This window comes from Cynocephalus volans, chromosome 6, assembly GCF_027409185.1.
Source record: "Cynocephalus volans isolate mCynVol1 chromosome 6, mCynVol1.pri, whole genome shotgun sequence".
Classification (NCBI taxonomy): Eukaryota; Metazoa; Chordata; class Mammalia; order Dermoptera; family Cynocephalidae; genus Cynocephalus; species Cynocephalus volans.
Window position 1 is genome coordinate 50847209 of NC_084465.1, and position 21984 is coordinate 50869192.

Here is a 21984-nt window from a genome sequence, read left to right on the forward strand (position 1 = left end):
AAATTATGTCATATTTTTAAAGGTTGATTTGCATGAAATTATAAGGAATTATAAATAAGAGCGTTTAATTCTCATAGTAAATCTCATTATTTCATATAGACTAAACATATGAAAATGTGTCTGGTTACTAGAAATAAAATAGTTATTACATAAAGACTGTTTATTAAACATATTGCACACAATGGCCTCTAATAGGTGCATATTTCAAGTAAGAATCAACATTAAGATAATAATTTTAGTTTTTTTATTTTTATTTTTTTTCCTATTATTGAGTAAACTGTTTCAGATTGAATGTTTACCATGTGCAAAAAGCTGTGCTGGGTACACTTTGATTTTTTGCACAAGCCGTGGCAGTGTGTGCCATTTTCTCTTCGATTATTGCTTTACTGGCTTACTTGAATAAACTTAGTGCCTGCTTTGTGTTACGTGTCAACCTCCTGAAGGCATTTAATATTTAAACTGTCACCTCTCAATATGAAAACCTTCATAATCAGCAGATATTAAAAGATGTAAGGGCGATGGGATTGTGAGTATTTAATTTGTAGTGAGTGTAATGTTTTTGAGATAATGAGACTACAATTTGAGAAACAAAATGTATCTATAAGAAAGAAAAAAGTGGACGTTGCTGAACTCCCCATCTCACCCTATGTTCCAGAGCCCCTTCCAATGTCAGCACAATCATCCACATTCTCTACCTTCCCGAAGACGCCAAAGGAGAAAACATCCAGTTTCAGTGGAAGCAGGAAAATCTCCGTGTAGGTGAAGTGTATGAAGCCTGCTGGGCCTTAGATAACATCTTGGTCATCAATTCAGCCCACAGACAAGTCATTTTAGAAGACAGTCTTGACCCAGTGGACACGGGCAACTGGCTTTTCTTCCCAGGAGCTACAGTTAAGGTTTGAGCTCTCTTTTGTTCCTTCTTTTCCCTTCTAAAACCTAAAGCTCAATAAACCAAATTGCATAAAGATAACTGTTTTACCAAAACCACTATTAAAGGACTAGGTAATATTCTTAGTTATCTTACCCTACCTTTTAAGAATGGAAAATCTTTAGTACAAAAACATTTATTTATTCATTCATTTAACAAGTATTTTTGAGGACCCACTGTGCCATGTACTGGGATGAACCCCCAAAATATAACCACAAAAAGGCAGATACGTTTCTTCCCTTCATGTGGATGCCAGTTTAGTGGGGGCAGTTAGACATGTCAACACGCAAATATAGAACAACCTAATTGTTATGATTTTCTGGGAAAGTTTAGAGTACTAAGAAAGTACAATATACAGGACTAAATCCAGACTTGCGAGGTTAGGAAGGCAATCTAGGAGAATAAGAAATCCAAGCAGAGACTATTGCGTAATTTGGAGTTGGCCAGGTAGGAGGAATAGTGTTTCTAGAATTGGAAATGACATACATAAAGGCTCCGTTATGAGCTGAACATTTGTGTCACTTCAAAATTAATATGTTGAAATCTTAACCTCCATATGATGGTATCAGGAGGTGGGGCCCTTGGGAAGTAATTAAGCCATGAGGGCGGACCCTTCATGAATGGGGTCAGTGCCCTTATAAGAGACCCCAGAGAGCTCTCTAGCCCTCTTTCAGCCATATGAAAACACATGGAGAATCAGGAAATGGGCCTTTACCAGACACTGAATCTTCCAGCACCTTGGCCTTGGACTTCCCAGAGTCAGAACTGTGAGAAATAAATGTTTGTTGTTCAAAATGCCCAGTCTGTCATATTCTATTATAGCAACCCAGACTAAGACAGGCTGGAAAGTGAGAGAACAATCCAAAAGTCCTGGACAAAGTTCAAACTTGTTGTCCAATACGTTTTAAGTGGAGACTTGTGATAGATAAGTCTAGAGATATAGCCAATGATGAGACCTTGAAGGTCTTGCAAGCTACTGTAGTGTTTGGACTTTATCCTGAAGGTGATAGAGAGTCATTGAAGTGTTTTAAATAAGAGTCAATCAGATTTGGTTTTTGAAATATCCCTTTCAGGATAGAGGACCAAAGGAAGAGGGAAAGAGTGCACACAGAGAGACCAAATAGAAGGCTGATTACAGTAATGCAATGGGAGATCATTTTTGGCAACAATTAGGGGAAAGAGGATGGGAAAACGTGGATATATTTCAGAGATTTTTAGGAGAGGGAATGGAGAAGATTGGACACTGATTCAGAAGATGAAGGAATGCTGAAGGTCAAGGACAAGATTCAGCAGCTGGGACAGTGGTGACATCCATTGAAAAAGGAAACAGGAGGAGGAGCAGATTCACAAGAAGTCAGAGAATTCACTTCAGACATATAGATCTTGATGATCTTGGGGGTAAGCAAGAAGAAATATTTGGTGAGAGGTTAGATGTATGGGTCAGAAGCTCAGAGGAAAATCCAAACGTGGCAATTATCAACCTAATGAATGGGAATTGAAATCATGGGCTTGCCTGCCCAGGGAGTGTGTGGAATAAGAAATTGCACTTAGGCAATATGAAAACAAAATACAAATACAACTTGAAGAATTTCTTAAAATGTGACTCACTGTTGCCAAAAAAAAAAAAAAAAATGTGCAGATGGGAGTGAGATTGTGGGAAAAGTAGCAAGTAGAATATAAAGATCTAAAATGCTTACCTCCTTTTAAAAATTTATTTGAGTACAAGAAAAATTATTGCAAATTATTTAATGATCCCTCAATACAGGAATTCTCCTAACACAAATAACTTCTTGCTTATGAAACCTTAGTCATTTTACCTCAAGTTGATGAAATTACATCAGTAGACTGGCATCAGTACAAGAAAACATCCAGTAGACCTTATGGAAACTTATTCCGACAGAGTCTAAAGCCATGGCTCCTTTAAAGAGAGTCCTTGGATTCCTTTCATGTGGATATAGAAAAGAATGTTTGTCAGGATATCCTATGTCATATTCCACTAACACTTGCTTAAATGAGGGACTTCTGCTGTCATTGTTCAATGCTGGCAAGCAGATGTATAAACCTAGGAGACCTCAGGGCCTGGGATTCACATCCTTTCCCATGATGATCATTTATCATTTGTTCTCAATATCCTTTATTGCATAAATGCACTTTTTCTGCCTCATTTTACAAGCCATTATACTAATCTAATTAACTATTCAGTTTCTTAATGCATGTACTTTGGTACCACCCATGATAAAAATGCATGAAGTGTGGTTTTGCTTCAGTAGTAATTTTAATTAAATTACAACTTTGTGTGGAATATGCTTTTGCTTTGTGGTCCCTCTTCCTACTCATAAGCTTACCAATCACACATTTGAAACTTACCAAGTGACCTACCTCTGCTAAGAAAAGAAAAATGAAACATTGTAGCAATGATTTACATCATTATCTTTGCTTTGGCTGTCAAGTAAAAATTTTTCTCAGGTGTTTCTTTTTAAAACTTCAAATAAATAAATGTAATAATAAAATCTAAGAATTACTTGTTTTAATCTATTCACACAATCACCCTTTTGCTTTTTGGTTCAAACATTTGAGAATGATAAAATTGCTTTTTCCAAGTAATTTGGAGTTCTAGAAATAAAAATTGTTTAATTAAACTGTATGCAATTTCTTTGTCAAATGCTGTTCCTTTACTTGGTGGCCTCTGAGATATGAACTGAATACAACCAATTAGAAAGTGTATCTTGGGCCAAGCCAGTTAGCTCAGTTGGTTAGAGAGCAGCCTTGTAACAGCAAGGTTATGGATTTGGATCCGTTCATGGGCCAGCCACTACACACGCCCACAAATAACATATCTCAATGTTCCTCTTGTTCACAAGATGTGTTTTAAACATTGCTTTCTTTTGGATTTTTAGTTTTGAGAGCTATGTTTGTTTCTTCAACCTGTTATCTTTTCTATGTTCTTTCAAAGTTTTTGAGGTGTTTCCATCTTAACTAAATCAAAGAGTAAGTCTAACAGCAACTGAGAAAGTACTCTTAATTACAAAGTAGAGTTATTCAAGGAAAAATTTCCAAGCACAGATAGGGTTATCTATGGCCAAATAATAACAGCTACTTTTTATTTGGCACTTTCTGTTCCGGGCATTTACTATTCCAGACACACACACATATGCTCATATTTATAACTGTTCATATATATGATATATCTATCATCTCATATAACTTGATCCTTAGAAGTCTGTAAAGAAGGTGCTATTTTAGCCCCATATTTCAGATGTAGAAAGTGGAGCACAGAGGTGCTGAATAACTCCTTCAAAATACACCTCTTACCAGTAGCCGGACCAGGATTCAGATGGAGGAATGTGACTTCAGAACTCTTGCTCTCAGTTGCCACGTAGCTTTGCTCTTACAAGTAGTACATATAACTGACGTGCTTCCTGATTGTCCTGTGCTCCTTCCCAGCATCACCTGTTAGTTATCAGCCCATTCCACACCCTCCCCCCATCACTATCTGGCTACAGGTTAGATGATTCTTGTTTTTCTCATATTTCTTGATTTTGCTCCAGGTTTGTTCCATGTGTCCTGCATGTTCCTTCCTCCGGATGACTGACTGATTTTTTATACATTAGAATTTAGCAAGTTCAGCCCAAGCACTGGTTGCTTCCCTCTATTCTGCCTTGTAACAGCTGCTTTTATTTTCAAAATTCTAGTTACTGGCCCATCTCAGGTGATGATTGCTGACCTAAAGTGAACTTAAAGAAGAATAAGTATTAAAATATTTCCCTTATTGAGGCAGGAGGCATTTGCAGTAACCTATATGGGAGGTGAAATAGCGTAGGGGCCACGGGATTATAAGGAAAGAAAAATCAGTAGTCTGATGTAGCCAACTGCCTGATAGGATGTTGGAGCCAAGGATCATCCAAAAGGATGCCCCTGACAAAAACTCCAGCACCATTCCTTAACACAGATTCCATTATGCTACCTCCAGACCTTTGGTGGCTTTCTGCGTAGGACTGGAGAATACAAGCCAAACTCTCCAGTTTTTCATTCAGTGCCCCCTCCAATCTTGGCCCCGCCTAACTTTCATCCTCATCTCCTGCCCCACTGGGCTCCAGCATCACAAATACAACATGGAATTTCACACTCCCACCCCTTTACATGTGGTTTTTCACCTTTCTTTTTTCTCTGACTTGTAATTCGCCTTCATCCTTAGGGGGGCTGTTCAAATGCCATTGTCTCTGAAGTTTGTATAGCTGATGTCCCCCTCTTCTCTGTGATGGTGCAACCATTAGGTTGAGCAAGCAGGACTTGTTGGGATGGGGACTGGCTACAGAAAACCAGGCCATTCTTTTTCCAGAGACTATTCAGATTTTCTCTGATAGTTTCTTTATCCCTGCCCTCTTTTCATGAAAACTAAGGCAAGTCCCAGGACTGCTGATAAACCAAAGAAGCCATCCAGTCACTTTCATCTCCCAGATATCTCAGTTCCACATTAAGTATCATCAGTCCATTACAATAGTGCATATTCCAAGTTTCACCCACATCTTCTCCCTCCCCAGCTTAAGTGTTCTGCAGTAGGAATGGGAACAGTGGTCAGCTCCTTCTCTCTCCTCACCATCCCTCAACTAGTTTCAGCCTCCAAACCCTCCAGGGTCTGGAGGAAGAAGAAAAGTCAAGAGGCAGATATCACTGTGAGCTGGCATTATTGATCCCTGGGCCTGGCAAGTGATCAAAGCTCTCTCTTAAAGCTACTAGTAGGTTCTCTTACTCCTCACCAAAGCTATGGATCTCTCACCTGCAGTTCACCAAAGCATCTCTCAGATGGGTCATACATGCTTCCTCTTTTAGCCATTGGACCTCTGGCTAATGAACACAACTTCTTTGTGTGAGGGCTCCTTGCCCCTCCATGGAGCCCTTTGAGGCAGTATCTTAGACAACCTAGATTGCCTCTTGTATACGTGGGCCCAAGTCTAGTCTATGCTAATCACTCACCTTGAATCCATCATCAAGAGGAAAGTAGTTACTTTAAGTGCAGCCTTCTTGTTACCCAGCCTCCTACTAAGCAGCTCCAGGCACTGGTCCATACCCCAGGACACGCAGCAAGCCTTCTGAGTGGTATCCTTAAAGTCCTGAGCACTGGGCTTGAGGTGAAGAGAAGTGTGCTGTCCTTGCCTACACAGGCATGGGTGGGATTCACAGGTCACCGGAAACTCTCTAAAGAAATCTCTCTCTCTCCAGCTTCCTGCCCACTTCGACTTCAAGTCTGTGTACCCTCAGTGTGAGTGATTAAGCCACTTGCCACCTCTTTTGCTAAGTCTTTATAGTTCTTCCATCACCTCATTTTCACATGTGGAGTAGTTGACACCTATTTTCTTGGGGCCTCAACCAAAACTGTGTCTAACCTAATTCCATTTCTACATTCTGTTACATTGGACATATATCTCTGTGCTAGCACTGACAACATTGCTTTGTAGTTATGTTTCTGTCTTCCTGCTCAGAATGTTAGCTTCTTTAAGCTCAAGGACTATTTCAAACTTTTTTTTAATCCCCAGTGTTTGGCACATGGTAGATGGTTATTAGGTGTTAACTGAATGAATGAAAAGCTGGAGAAAATATCAAGAAAAAATATCAAGTTTGTAAGGAAAGAAGATGAATTTTTGCTCCTCCAGCAGCCCAGATGACAAAAAGAAAGAAGGCCCAGGGGAAGAGGGTGGCCCCAGCTCCTCTTGTCATGAAGAAGCAGGAAGCCAAGAAGGTGATGAATCCTCTGTTTGAGAAAAGGCCTAAGAATTTTGGCACTGGACAGGATATCAAGCCCAAAAGGGACTTCACGTGCCTTGTCAAATGGCTCCACTACGTCTGGCTGCAGTGGCAAAGGGCTATCCTCTATAAATGGCTGAAAGTGCCTCCTGCAATTAACTAGTTTGTCTGGGCCTTGGACCGTGAAATAGGTACTCAACTGCTTAAGCTAGCCCACAAGTACAGACCAGAGACAAAACAAGAGAAGAAGCAGAGACTGTTGGTTCGGCCTGAGAAGAAAGCTGCCAGCAAGAGAGATGTCCCCACTAAGAGACCATCTGTCCTTCGAGCAGGGGTAAATACTGTCACCACCGTGGTGGGGAACAAGAAGGCTTAGCTGGTCATGATTGCACATGATGTGGATCCCATTGAGCGGGTTGTTTTCCTGCCTGCCCTGTGTCATAAGATGGGACTTAAATACTGCATTATCAAGAGGAAGGCCAGACTGGGATGACTATTCCACAGGAAAACCTGCACCACCATCGCCTTCACACAGGTTAACTCGGAAGACAGATGAGCTCTGGATAAGCTGGTGGAAGCTATTAGGACCAACTACAATGAAGCTATGATAAGATCTTCTGTCACTGAGGAGGCAACATTCTGCGTCCAAAATCTGTGGCTCACATTGCCAAACTGGAAAAGGCAAAGGCTAAAGAACTTGCCACTAAACTGAGTTAAATGTGCACTGTTGAGTTTTCTGTACATAAAAGTAATCAAAATTTTCCTTCAGACAGCGGGGGATGGGGGAAGAAGATGAATTTTCTATTCAGCGATGACTTAAATGCACTGAAAATGTCGTGAATGGGACTGGTCATAGCACAACTGTAAAGAAAATGGGCTCAACTGTCTGGGTTCAAATCTTGGCTGAACCATTTACTAGCCATGTAGTCTTGGGAAAGCTATTTATCCTCTCAGTGTCCTCATCTATAGCAGGAACAGTAATAGTATGCACCTCGTGTTGGCACGATTAAATAAGAAAGCACATGGGAAACCCTTAGAACCTTGACTAGCACATAGGAAAGGCTCAATAAATATGTGTCCTTTTCATTGAAAACTTTGAGAACAAATAAGCTCTACAAGGAAGTCTATATAGAGAAAAATGAATAGAAGGTAAAGAATTGAGCTGCTACCTCCAATTATGAGGAGGAAGAAAATAATAAGAAAAATATGGACTTCACAAATTATTTCATCTTCATATGTCCTTAAAGTAATATCAAAACCACATGCATTGATTGATTAAGTTAGACCCAAATACACCCACAGTATGTACAACCTTTGGCAATCAAAATAAAAAGCAGTTTTCATTTGAGTTGTTTAAATGCCATTTATGTAGTAGGCATTATTAACTACAAATGATTCTTTAATGCTGCTGCTGATAAAACAAGAGAATGCAGAGTAGTGAGTATGTAAACTGTCCAGCTGCTGACCTTGAAAATAATGTTTGAGGGTGGCAGGTCAAATGGGAAAGATAAAACTGAGTCATTGTCATTCATAGTACCTGTTTCTCTTGTCTTCTTTAGGTATTTCTTTCAGTTTCTTCAGGAATATTTAATCCATTTCATCTGATCCTCTCCTTGATTATCTAAAGCAGAGCAGAATGATGTAAGACCAAATAGAGTAATTAGCTTCAGGAGTTTATATGATCTGGAGAATTGCAATTATAGGTCACCGGTTTAAATCTGCCCTGAGTTGGTGGATGGCCATTACCATCTGTTAGCTCTTTAGTAATGCATATGAAATAGATGTACAACAGTATCAGGTTTTAATGTAAAACCTGGCCTTTTATTTGTTGTGCTTTTTGATTTGGAGTTGTTGAGCTGAGGAGGACTGTAAGAGGTTACAGCATTAATATGTTTTTCCTGCATAGCCATCTGTGTTTCTCCTCCATTCTCCTTACAAGTCCATAGCCTTGCCTGGCTCATCTTCCATTATTTTTCCAGAGAACTTGCCCATGTGGAAGAAAAGGTGCACCACGTTCTTACTGGGCTTCTGATTACCATTATAATGTTTTATTTCCCACGAATCTTTAAGCAGCCCTTTGTTCACTACCAAGTAGGAGGGGCCTTAAATGCCATAAATATAGTGCTGCACCTCCCACAGCTCCCCAGAGCACTACCCTCATTAGCAATTTCCCAGAGGAAGCAGGTCATGCACTCGGCAAGAGAAGGGGCTTGAAACCCACTCAATATTAAACCACCTGTCTTAATTGTTGGTTATGATGGTTTTGCCTTCTTTTATAGAATATCGCATCTGTTTTTTGTATATGATTCTAAATCAAGTATTTGTACCAGTTGTTCCTATTTTAAAGATACAGGATATACTGTGTCAGTTCATCACCTGCATTTGCTAGAATAGCTATTGCCACCACAGCTACCATCCCGTGGCAGGGCCTCTATCAGGTGGCTGAGGGTGTTTGTACCACATTTCAGAGAGAGAGGCACATTCTTCCTACGTGAATTGGGGGAATGATTAATTTCAAGGCAACTTTTGGTGCACCAGCTCTGTGAGAATGGCCTTGGTTTTACCATCAAAATTAAAGGATATGATCTGATTTTTTCAGCTACCTCCATTTAACACATATAGTATCAAGATTCAGCATTTTACCTTGGGTAGGATTCTTATATCCAGGAATGATATTTGCAGTAACTTGGATACTGTATGGATACTGGATTATAATAATAATGATAATAACAACAAATAATAGTAACAACCAGAGTTAGGATAAATAATAGTAATAATAATAATGATAAAAGAAGTAGTATTGATAGAATTTCATGAATGCTTTGTAGGTACCAGAACTATGAGGAAGGCCTTGTCATCGAGTTTTACATCTGTAGTAGCTGAACATTGTGTGTCTGTAAGGACCTTGGATGCGTCTTAGTGATCAACTTTCCTTAGTCACTCTTGAAACATATGGAAAAGTCCATTGAAGTCATCTTTTTGCAACTCTGCAAACACACAACTTGCAATCTGAGAATATCCTTAAATTCAAGTTCAAAGAAAAACATTGTGTTAGTTTTTAGGAGGTCAGTCTGGAGCTGCTGCAAGCTGCCCACTTTCCATAACTCACCATCAAAGAGAACTGCTGCAAAGGGCAGTGAAGCACTTTGAGGAGAATCTAGGGACAAATGATTTGGGAAGAGCAGTGAGCAAAGTGTTTCTATTTTTGTTTTCTGTTTTCCTCATCCTTCGATAGTACCCCCTGAAGCAGAATTCCTGAATGGATCTATATGCCATGGAGGGGAATATTGGTCAGGCAGCTGCTTAATTTTGTTTGTTTGTTTACTCCCATGTTTGGTGGCAGCCAAAATTTTTATTTTCAAAGCATGAATCATTCATGATATCTGTGTGTGTGTGTGTGTGTGTGCATGTGTGAAAGAGAGAGAGAATGCTTTGCTCACTCACTGTTAATAAATGTTTATATCTGCTCAGCTAGCCTAAGGCATAAATCACTGGCTTCTATCAACTCTGAAATTGACCTACAGATTAAATGCAGATCACTGTGAGATAGATGCTGTTCCACATATTTTTTATTTTTGAGAAACCTTCCCACTCCGATTGCTGTGCCCACACCTGCTAATCTTTTTCTATTTATTACCGTAGTTCATTGTGCAAATAGCACAGAATTCCAGATTACTCCTTCTACACATTTATGTCAACTTGTGTAGAGAAGTAAATCAGAGCTAAATGTCACAGATTCTATTATGAAAGTTTGTCCTTTAGATTAGGCTGTGATTTGATCATATGCATTTAAAATAAATTCCCTTAAAAAGCAATTTATTAAATTTTGCAAATTTATACAAAGGATTTGGAGTAACTAAGTTACAGAATTTAGAAAGGTCATCTCTTAATCTTCTCTCTACTACTACTTTCAATTTGACTGCTTCCCCTTTACCACATTTACTGTTGATAAATATCCAATAATAAGGACAATTTTCCTAGTTTAACAAACACCAAAAAGACCCTAATGAAGATAACAGCGATTAGGTAAATTAACAACCCATTAAGCGTTGTTAAGTCAGAACAGGAGAATCTATTAATTTTCTTATTGCTCTTCTACCTTATGTATTTGCCAAATTCATTGTCCCAGTGGAACTAAGCAAGTCTCTAGTCCTGAATAAGAATTGAAGCTTTTATTCTGGGCTTTTGCTGTCATCTAATACTGTTGTCACAGATTGCTGAATCATCAATGGAGAAAAGTCATTATGTCCAAATTATAAAAACATATAAATTAATTTGTTAGAAAAATTTAAAGTCTTAATACAAGTTGAGGCTAATGAAACAAATCTAAGACAAATGGTAAAAGGGAAGATCACACTCAAATTAGAATTTATTTTTAAAGCTACTTTTTAGTAATATAACCCATTGGCAGAGCAATGTCTGCCTACTGTAGTGCCTGATTTGTCTTCATGCAATGTTCCACTGGGCACCTCAGAAAAAGATTTCAACAACCCATTTGATGATTTTATTTTCTTAGAGTATAAAGGACGAATAGGAGGAAATCAGATTTGCTTTCCAGAAATGTGCTTCACAGATCACTCTACTGGAAACTATCTAGTCTGTAACTTGAGGGATTTGAGTACTGGATTTCTAATGAGGATAAACCTGAGCTCAGTAAGACTTGTAGCTAGCCCATGTTCCCATGTCTTTTTCCATTAAGAATCAGAACGTTAACTATGATTTTCTGGCCAGATCCCAGCTTGGTTAATTGCATGCTGTCTACTTAAATTCCCTTTGCTTGGGATGTTCTTCACTTAGGATTATATTGCTCTTATTGTCATGTTTCCCCCAAGAGGTGGTACATGATATTGTAGAATGAGCCAGAATGTAATTTGCTAAGCTAATAAGAGTACTTTGGGGATGAAGGGTTAAATGTAAGTAGTGTACTTCTAACAATTTCTCCCCAATGAGGCCTATTTGTATAGTAATTAATGTAGAATAGCATTAGTGAAACATGGAAATGAGCCAGATTGCCATGACAAGAGTGGCAATAACACAGAAACAACTAATTTTGATAAATTCTTCAGAAAATAACTGTGAGCCTCCTTGCCTAATGCACCTTTTGTTTTGTTTTGTCTGTCTGAAGCTAACACATTTAATCACTAATTAACACAAGTGAAATGTATTTTATTCTATAGGAATATTAAAAACATTGTAACATTTTTCATCATCTTTGTACCTAGCACAACACCTGGCACAATAACTTGCATAGTGACATTTATTAAAGTAAGTTTTGCTAAATGAATGAAGATGGGGGCAAAAAGGGGGGGGGGATTCGCATTTATGGATTCCCTAAGATTCACCAATCTTCAGGGTAGGCATGTTCCCTACAGTATTTTATCTAATTCTTATAATTATCCCCATTTCACAGATGAGAAAACTGAGGCTCAGAGATGCCAGTTGGCTTCCCCAAGATCAAACAGCTTTCAGTTTTGAAGCCAGGTCTGCTTTACTATAAAACCCAGCCCTTTCTGTCCTCATTATCTTGTAGCCTCCCACATTGTGCCTGGCATCTTTGGCCTTCCTTCGAGAAGGCAGGTCTGAGAACCTCAAACACTGTAAAAGTCAAGCTGATCCCCAAAGAGAAGGTTAACAATTGCCCTATGGAATTTTACATTACTATTTGTCCTCTCATGACTCCAATTCAAATCTGTCACTATTGCCATTTTAGAGTTATAACTATTCCCAAGTAATTATACACTTGTCACAAAATATACCATAAATTGAATCCCTATATATCTTAGTACAAAGTGGTTCAAATGCAAATGCTTAATAAATCCAGAAAATAATGAGAGAAAACTGTCCTTAAGCTTTCTGAAATTCACTCACCGTGGTTGAATCTATTGTGTCGACTAGAGAAAATGCACTTCAGCCCTCCTGCACCTGGACTGTGTTCATAGCCAAGTTTTCAGTTTTCTAACTGGCATTAAATTACCTAGAAATTGAATGTGTGAAAAATGATAGAAATTCATTTTGCTTTATGAGAGAAATCATTCTCTTCCTATTTTCATTTTTTAAAAATATAGCATGAAAGTCTGTACCTTTAAAGACCGTTGAGCGAGGATGTAGGAAATATGTATTTCTATATGATAATGGCTATAGCGTGGTAAAAGGCTTAAGGAACACAATGATATATAGGCTGTAAGTCAGTCGATTTCCAACCACTCAAGCACACATCTCACTTTAATTCAGAAATTCCTCCTTCAACATATTTTATTTCCAACCAGACAGTGGCTAATTTATGGCTCTGCCAACAATGCCATTTTAATTAATTTTATTCATCTTATTTTTCTTTCCTCTCCTCCTCATATCTTATCTGTTTGCATTGCCTAGATTTTAATTAAAAAACCTCTCCTCTCTGAGGAGCAATCTGAAGTGGCAAAAATAATCACTTAAAATATTACAGTCATTAAAAAATTGGCTGTGGTGGAAGCTGCACATTTTCAATTTTCCTACAAATGATGTTTTAGCTTCCTTTTAAAGTGCACTTTGTATCTGAATTGTCTGCCACCAGCCAGCTTGGCTATCAAAATTGGTCTTCCAGCTGGGTGGGCTGAGTGACAACTCCTTAATGGAGGAAATGGATGGCTCTCTGCTCATGTGGAGGGGAAGGCATACCAAGCAGATTTCATTCCATCTGCCACCAGCTCTCTGCAAGCTGGCATTGCCCAAATGCCCAATATACTCATTCTAACAAAAAGGATATCGTCAAAAAATAAATTGTAAGGCTACAGATGCCTGAAAGAATCATCAGGGCCATTAGACCCCAGGGAGATAATATTAAGAGATGCCTCAGTGTTCATCTTTGATGAAAACCTAATAAAACAATGGTGGAGGCAATTGTAAGTATTTTTACAAGTACAGAGGGGAAGTCATTAACATTTTCAGCAGAGTATAGAGAGCAACCTTAGAAAAATGCTATCCTGAATCGTGGCCAAGGACTTGTTATATTGAGGAATTTGCACTGATGTTTCCTGTTGATACTTTTCTGAATGGCAAATTCTTGTCACTTAGTTACACTGTGTTCTGCTTGTCAAGTAAAGGAAATCCATTTAGCAGCAAAGCAGGAAAATATTTTTGATTGACAAAGAAAAACACATAAGGACTATACTTAAGGGATTTTTTAAAAATAGGAAATCTGCTAGTACTTAGAAGTATAAAGTGTATGTTGATGATCAATGCCAAAAGAAAAAAGCAAGTAAAAATTAATTATAATTAATATAATAATCAATATAGATTAGGATGGCTGGAAATAGAAGGAAAAAATTACAGCCATCTGCAGAATTTATACCTCTCTTTTACATACTCACCGTATGTCAATCAAAAGCTATGACTCAGAAAGTCACATGTGATTTATAATCATTCACTTGAGAAAACCTGATTTTCATGATGCTCAAAACGAAATAGTCCTGAATTCCAAAATAGTCTTGTTTTTATCATATCAAGAGCTCATGTATCTCACAAAGTTAGACATTTAATTGTTTTTTGAGGTTGATTAGATTTTAATTGTTATTGCACATAAATGACATGAGTTTAAATAGATGCTGAACAAAAATAGCTGGCTATTAAAATCAAAAGCAATTTCCTGAAATTCTATTTGTACTTTTAATGCATGTTTCATTTGGATTTTTAACTTAGTAGAATGATGTTACACCATGCAGGTTTATCTGTAAGAAAAGTGGCATCAGACATCTTACATTATTAAGTTTTCCTGTTTTAGGAGAATATTTGGTAATCTGCCAAAATTTGGAGGGCTTTTAAATTCTAATTGATGGTTCTACATGCCCTGAAAATGAATGAACGTTTGCAGTATTTTTACCATATTGTATTGTGGGACATATTCCTGTGTATTTTACTAAAGGTGTTAAGTTGATCTGAAGACTTTTAATGACTATTCTGTTGAGAAAGAGTTAAAAAGAGATTGAAATACTCTCCTATTTATCTTTTACCTACTGCTAAGAGTATGGGCTATAATAGCATATTTTTGGAAAAAGTACATATTCAGAAATAATGATTATAACACTTATAAGTTTCTGAAAACAACGCCTCATATATTATTTGTGCTCCTAACAACATTTCTAGGGGATAGATATTATTTGTTCCATCCTGCAGCATGAGAAATTGAGTTGAAAGGGGTAAATGACTTGTGCAAAGCCGTGTAGCCATCAGCACTGTGCTAAGACCTGAAATACAGAAAGGAACAAAGTGGGCATGATCCCTGCCCTACAGAACACACAGTCACTGGCCTAAGTGCTATTTTTGGCCAGTGGTTTTTCTTCATTTCTATCTAAAGAGTATATAAAACTTAAAAGAATGTTTGAGAATGTATTTATTAGCATTTCTTTACATATGACTTACTACCAAAAAATGCTAATGCAAATTTCTAATAATTTTTAAAAGTAAATACTCAAGAAAAAGTTCGCTCATCTCCAGAGTTTGATCTTGCCTTTGACTATTCACTTTCAGCTGAAAAAAAAAGTTAAAAAAAAGAAAAGAAAAGAAGAAAAGTATCACAAGAAATTTTTTTCTTTACTCTTTATTAGGTGGAGAATAACAAAGTTTGTGATTTCCCAGATCTTCGCTAGGGACATCAGGTATTTCTCAGGTCTGGTCAGAAACTTTTACTTCAAAGCTGGCTGAGAATATATGATCATATCTGGGTTTACTTTGACCTTTTCTGTATTCCATGTTTTGATTAGCTGGCTATTCTACTCACATCGCATTTTCAGACAAATTGTGAAAGACTTGAATGGCAAGTCAGAAATATATGGAATATTGAAAAGGTCACTGTGAGTTAGCCCATAACTACAGAATTTAAAATATATGACCAGTCATTATCAGACTTAATTCCCACAACAAGGACTGTGGTAAAGATGAGAAATTATTCCAATTAAAATATTCTTGTATTCATACTGATGGTAAAGCTCAAATGCTCTCTTGACTCCTTTTCTGTGATAGCTTAATAAGTTAGAAAGAAATTGCAATTGAATTAAACAAGGGGGAAAAAAAGGAGATAACATGCTCTTTTGATTTGAGAGTCCATTATAGAGGGAATAATATAATGATTTTTCTAAAAATTCTAATTATACATGAGTAAGACAGATACAGCTACAAAACCAATTCAACAGCCACCCCATGCTCTCTTTATCTACAGCATAGCTGTCAGTCAGATGGGAACTCCATTTATTTCCATGGAAATGAAGGCAGTGAGTTTAATTTTGCCACCACCCGGGATGTAGACCTTTCTACAGAGGATATTCAAGAGCAATGGTCAGAAGAATTTGAGAGCCAGCCTACAGGGTAAGTAATTGTTATCACCCATGCTGTGTATAACATTTACATTTATTCCACTGGACATATTTTAAATGCACATTGTTAAATAGCAAAAGCATACTTAAATCAGCACTGGTGATTCTTACTATAGACAAGCTAAAAGATTCTTTTTTAAGAAATTAATTATTTTTATGCATATTAAAATTTTTTGGTTGCAAATACCTTTTAAGTTCACTTTAATCACTTAATATCTCATCTTAGTTTATTCAGCTTTTGCTATGAGAAAGTGTTGTGTTTTTATTCCCAGTGTTTATAGAATACAAAATCTTTCCACTACTATTATATTGAGATTTTTTTTTTTTTGGCTGTTTTCCTTGAGTCTGAGATTTATAGGTGCTGCTACCTGATTTTCATTGGAATATGATTTTGATCTATAAAAATTGTTTAGGTGGTAAAATTTATCTTTGAGACACTTATAAATGAGGAATTTGGAACTAAGGTTGAAGTAGCATAGACCAGTGTGGATGGCTTGATGTTAGTGTTTTCTTGCTGTTCTGAGCTCTGTTCCTTTTCGGGATCCTAGGTCCCTAAGATATCCCCTACTAAATGAACAGCACTATCAGAAGTTCAATTTGGAAAAAAATAACAGGTTCAGAGAGCCAAAATCCATAAAGTAGTATGTGTTGGAAGGAAACTCTAGAAATTTCCTGGTTCTCACCTGGTTTTACTTTTTGCGATAAACACTTGTAATTACAGCACCAGGTCCTTATTATTTAATGTATGTGTTCTAACACTATGATGAAGATGAATAAAATTAACATAACATGTAATTTTATAATAAATATGAAATAGCAATAATATAACTGTTAACTGTGAGAAACTTTCCAGAACACATTTGAAGTATAGTTATGTCCCTCTGATCTTAACAATTAAATAAACACTGACTGGACTGCTAAGTGCCTGAGTGGCAAGAAGGCTAATATTGCTGTCTTAGGCTCTCTGCTTCCTGTGCATTGCCCATGAACCTCATTTAGACCCAGTAAGAGGGAAATCTGACCAGCAGCCTGAGCCACCTCTGCTACTGTGACCCTTTGCTGTCAATAAATGGGTCTTTCCCTGTCAAACTCTGGATTTCTACTGTGGCTGTCCCAGCCCTGTTTCACGCTGCCTCAGGGAAGTCTCTCGGGTCCAGCCTGTGCCACAGATAAGTCTCTGAAGGACACTGATGCTCCGAGTGACTCACCCCTTCAGGGCCTACCATTGACCTCCACGGGCCCAGCACCAATGCTCAGGCCCTCGTCCTCTTGGGTTCCTGTCTCCCTTGAAACCATGCCCAGGGCAGCTCCTGTGTCTCTTTGAAGGACCAACTGCCACTGCCCCTCTTTTTAGTCTCTAGGATTTCCCCAGGGGTTAGGCTGCTCTTCTTTGTAACCTCTAGAATATACAAGAGTTCGCTCCACTCCCCTCACAGATTGAGGAACTTTGATGGAGTCCAGAGCTTTGACAATGCACAGAATGCTTGTTTGCCTATCTTCTGGAGATAAAGGATCACCAGCACATCAATTCTTTCTTTCTGACCCCTGATACAAAAGACCAGTTCAACTCCCTATCCTGATTGTGGAGCTTGACTGCCTATGAGGGGGCCCCAAATTTTGAAGCGCAAAAGACCCATTTACCCCCAAACCTTCATCTCTTGAAGCTAACACCATCCATATCATTGATGAATCATCCTCTACTGTGAGTCCCACATCCCCTGGGGACTCAGATGATTTCCCAGTGTTACCAGGCCCCATCGCACTAGTGCAGACATAAAATCACAAATTTAATCTGCAGGAGTACTATTCTGATATACACATAAATCCCAATATCTATCCATCTACCTATCATGTATCTTTCTCTCTGTCTCTCTCTCTATCCAGTAAAACTCGACATCTTAAATGTCACTTACTCTTACTGTTTTAGGGAAAGATAAAGTTTATTTTTACCTATGACCTTTATACTCAGCTATTCCCTCTCCCACAATGTCCCCTCCCACCCCACCTTTTTTTAGCTTGTTCTATTTTCCAAGCCTGTTTATAAAAGAATAAAAGAAATGCTTTCATGGAAGGATGAATAGTTCATCCAGCTCTCTGTTAGTAACATTCTTGGAGACTTGGTACAAAATCATGGAAAATCCCTTCATGAATTAAGCTTAGAAAGGAATTGACTTGATATTAGAGGAAACCAAACATATTTTAGAAGATCAATGTATTAGGGCAGAGACATAGCTGGCCATATATATATATATATATATATATATATATATATATATATATATATATATATATATATATAGCAGATCAGACATTTCATTTTCACAGATCTCTAATGATATGGGATAAATTTGGGCTACAACCAAATCAATCATCCCCCAAAACAAAAAAGAATGAAAGTATTTATGCTTGAAAAAAGAGCTAAAGTCAATATGGACACAGAAGAACATCAGAGGAAATTCCATCAGATTAAATGACTCAGGTGGTTTTAATTATGCTCTTAGGACATTTCTCAAGACAGAAGATTTACCAGGGTTTTAGTCACAGTTAAGAAGCTGGTACTTTCAGGCCATGGCATTGTCAGCAGGTTTCTGTTCCAATAACATGTAATAATGTGCTTGACAAAAGCACCTGTGCCTCTCTAATTGCTATACAATTAATTCGTCTAAATTCTAAAAGCAGTTTAATTATTCTAGCAACCTCACCTTAGGTTTACTTATGGCTTTTGCCCCTAGGATATCAGACCACCCCTCCAGAATCACTTCACTCATGCTTTCTTCTGGTTGCTCAGCTATGAAGCTGGTATTATTATAAAACTATAAAACAATGAGAGGACCTAGTATTTTCTGTGTTTTGGGTGATGAAAAAAAGGCTGGTTTAATTCATAGCGTTCTGTGTGTGGATGTCTTTTCCACTCCTACCTAGTCCCCATTGTTGCTTTGTTGGTCTAAGAAAGAATGCTGATATAATAATTTTTAATCACAGCTTCACGAAAAAAAAATCCTGTCACAAAATCAAATTAATGTGCAGCATTTTTACCTAGGGTGAGAGCTGACAAAGAACAGATTAGAAATTTGGAAGTGAAATTCTTGATGTGTTCTGTTTTTTCCACCAAGTTTATTGAGTATTTGCCTCATTCTTCTCTTCAGCCACCACCACCTACACAATTAGTCGCTACTCTTATAAGCTCACCTGCTAAGATAGATAGAAAACATAGATGGTAACTCTTCACTCTGTTCAAGAGTGACCACTTGAATGGATTGAATTCTGCAGCTTTGAGGTCACTTAAAAAATATATATATATATATACACACACACACAGACAGACACATTAAATTATTAATACGGATATAATACTTTCATCTCTTTTAACTATGTTTTTCTCCCATAAGAATTACCAGAGAGAAAAAAGAATATGCAGTCCTCTCTAGTAATATTTTCAAAATGTTTCATATGAATGGCAAGAAAAAAAAGAAAGCCACTAAGTCATTATGGCGTTTTTGGAAACCACTTTCCCGATTATCTGTTTTCCTACCATTTGAATCAAAGTATTTGATCTCAGATCACAAGCATGCAAGAACTGTTTGTCTTTCACATCATTAAGCTGTCCCAAATCCAACATCGATAGGTTTGTTTTTTTAAGTGGGATTTTAAAGTTTTTTTTTCTTTTTCCTAAAGAAGATACATCTGTTACTTTAGCAAGGGAGAAACTTTAATAGATACATTGATAATTTATGTGAGTCTTTCTGAACTTTCACTTAACCTTACAAACACATCATTTAATTAGCAACTACCACATCTCACCTAGCTGAGACTGTCTTTAGGTGGGACGGGGCTTTGTAGAGTAGCACATTGCTACAATATGGAAATTGTATATTTGCCTTTCATTCCAAATAGGAACGTTGTGTGTTTTGATTATTCAAGTATCTTTTTTTAAAAAATTGTTTTATTGCTGTCACCAGAATATCTGTACTAAAGAGAAACTGGGGGCCGGCCCATGGCTCACTCAGAAGAGTGTGGTGCTGATAACACTAAAACCATGGGTTCGGATCCCATATAGGGATTGCCAGTTAGCTCACTGGGTGAGCGTGGTGCTGACAACACCAATTCAAGGGTTAAGATCCCTTTACCAGTCATCTTTAAAATAAAAAATAATAATAATAAGTAAATAAATAAATAAAGAGAAACTGCACAGATGAAATGAATATTAAAAGACTGAATCAAGACCACATGCTCCATTCTTCCTCTCCTGCCCCAAATCCTTGGAAACCACAGAAAATGAGCAAATGAATCTATAACACTGTAAAACAAGAAAGTGTTCTCTAGTTGGGCAAGGAATTACGCAGGATTGCAGAGAGAGAGAGAGAGAGAGAGAAGGGATCTGATGGAAAGAGAGAGCTATATCCCAAAACACATGTTGAATAAGGCACTACAAAAAAGGCGTCTCAGCATTGCTCCAGGTTGTGGATACTGGATGCAGGAAAAAGTTCCCAAGATTAAAAAATGGAAAAGATGAAGAAATAAAAAAGACATAGTTCCTGTGAGTGAAAATGTTTAGCAAGATGTATGGAAAAATACCCTGTCCTAGACCATCAGGGAGAAATGTTAGGACATCAGTAAAAGAGAAAATCCTGAAAGCTTCTAGGTGAGATTCATTGTACCTTCCTTGGTAGCAGTGAGCATAATTTTTTAAAAAGGAAACAGTTATCTTAAAACTATAAGTGAAAATTATTTGGAGTGTAAAATTATTTCTCCAGCCAAATATCATCAAGTGTTAGGACAAAATAAGAACCTTTTCAGACATACAGGGTTTAGAAAGTTTACCACCCCTCTCTGAAAGAATCACTACAAGATGTATCCTGAAAATTAATCCAAGAAGAAGATGAGAGAGTCAAGAAAGTAGTGAGGAAGTAAAAAACTAAAAACTAAAAAACTAAAACTTTGTAGTTTGGTCTAAATAAGTATTGATTATTTAGAAATTTTAATGAAAATTTGGAATTAAAACTCAGAAGGCCCCAACATACGAGAGGTACAGAGGTTGGCTGACAAGGAAAGAAGCAGAACAAGGAAGTAAAATACTGCCAAAGTTCTCAACTTGCTTAGGGTGAGGATATGGATCTTGGCTAACTCTTAGTGTTAATACAAATTGTATGTTGAAAAAATTTGATAAGCCAAATACAGTAGTCTCCCCTTATCCTCTGCGGATACATTCCAAGATGCCCAGTGGATGCCCGAAACCATGCATCCACAAGAACTTCTTCCTTGTTCTCATTTCTTTTTTTGACCTAGATTCTAATACTCCTAGGTTCTAATATTCCTTTCTTTTTAAGCTAATTGTTTTATTATTTTTAAAATAAAAACATTAATTTTTCAAATGACTAAAAAAATAAGCTTTATTTGCTGAAATTGTTCTGGAACTCCTTCACAGGAATTCTAAACTCTTCTTTAATTTGTAGCACATTTACAGCACTGTCTTTGCTTGTGCCATTGCCATTCTTGAGTTGATTAATAGGCTCCCCCATCCCCAAATCAGTGTCCATGTGAGCATCCAGAATTCAGCAATAGGCTTCCTAGCCTTGTTCCAGGGAGATGGTACCAATGAATCTTACATATAACTAACACTGAAAACCAAACTTGCATGTAGACCAACAAGAACAATTTCCATTATAGCCCCTTTTATGTAAGTTGATGCTTTCATTAAAAATGGTCTTTGAAATTATTTGGAATTCTTCAGAACAGTTTAAGCATCTTCTTGTTATTTTCCACAAATGATTCCCTCATCCTATCCAGAAGAATTGTTACCTATGACTTAGAATACTTTTCGCAGATGACTATAAGGCTATACTGGGATGGCATTTAAGCTTATAATTCAGGGTAAGTGAACTGAAGTTAGATCAACAGTCTAACTGAGCTAACATTATATTAAGTGGGGTTTTTTTTCACAGACATGTTCATTTTTATTAAAGCAAA

At 37.4% G+C, this 21984-nt stretch overlaps 1 protein-coding gene and 1 pseudogene across 2 annotated transcripts in view; both read left to right on the forward strand.

The window, feature by feature from the left end:
- Window positions 1-21984, forward strand: part of RELN (reelin) — a 466847-nt gene that overhangs the window by 268742 nt on the left and 176121 nt on the right. For both annotated transcript variants that reach the window (XM_063099074.1, XM_063099073.1), the window contains exons 10-11: window positions 656-896; window positions 15864-16009. In XM_063099074.1, coding sequence (XP_062955144.1) covers window positions 656-896; window positions 15864-16009 — 387 coding nt within the window. The remainder of the gene's footprint in view (window positions 1-655; window positions 897-15863; window positions 16010-21984) is intronic.
- Window positions 6588-7411, forward strand: LOC134381254 (large ribosomal subunit protein eL8-like; annotated as a pseudogene).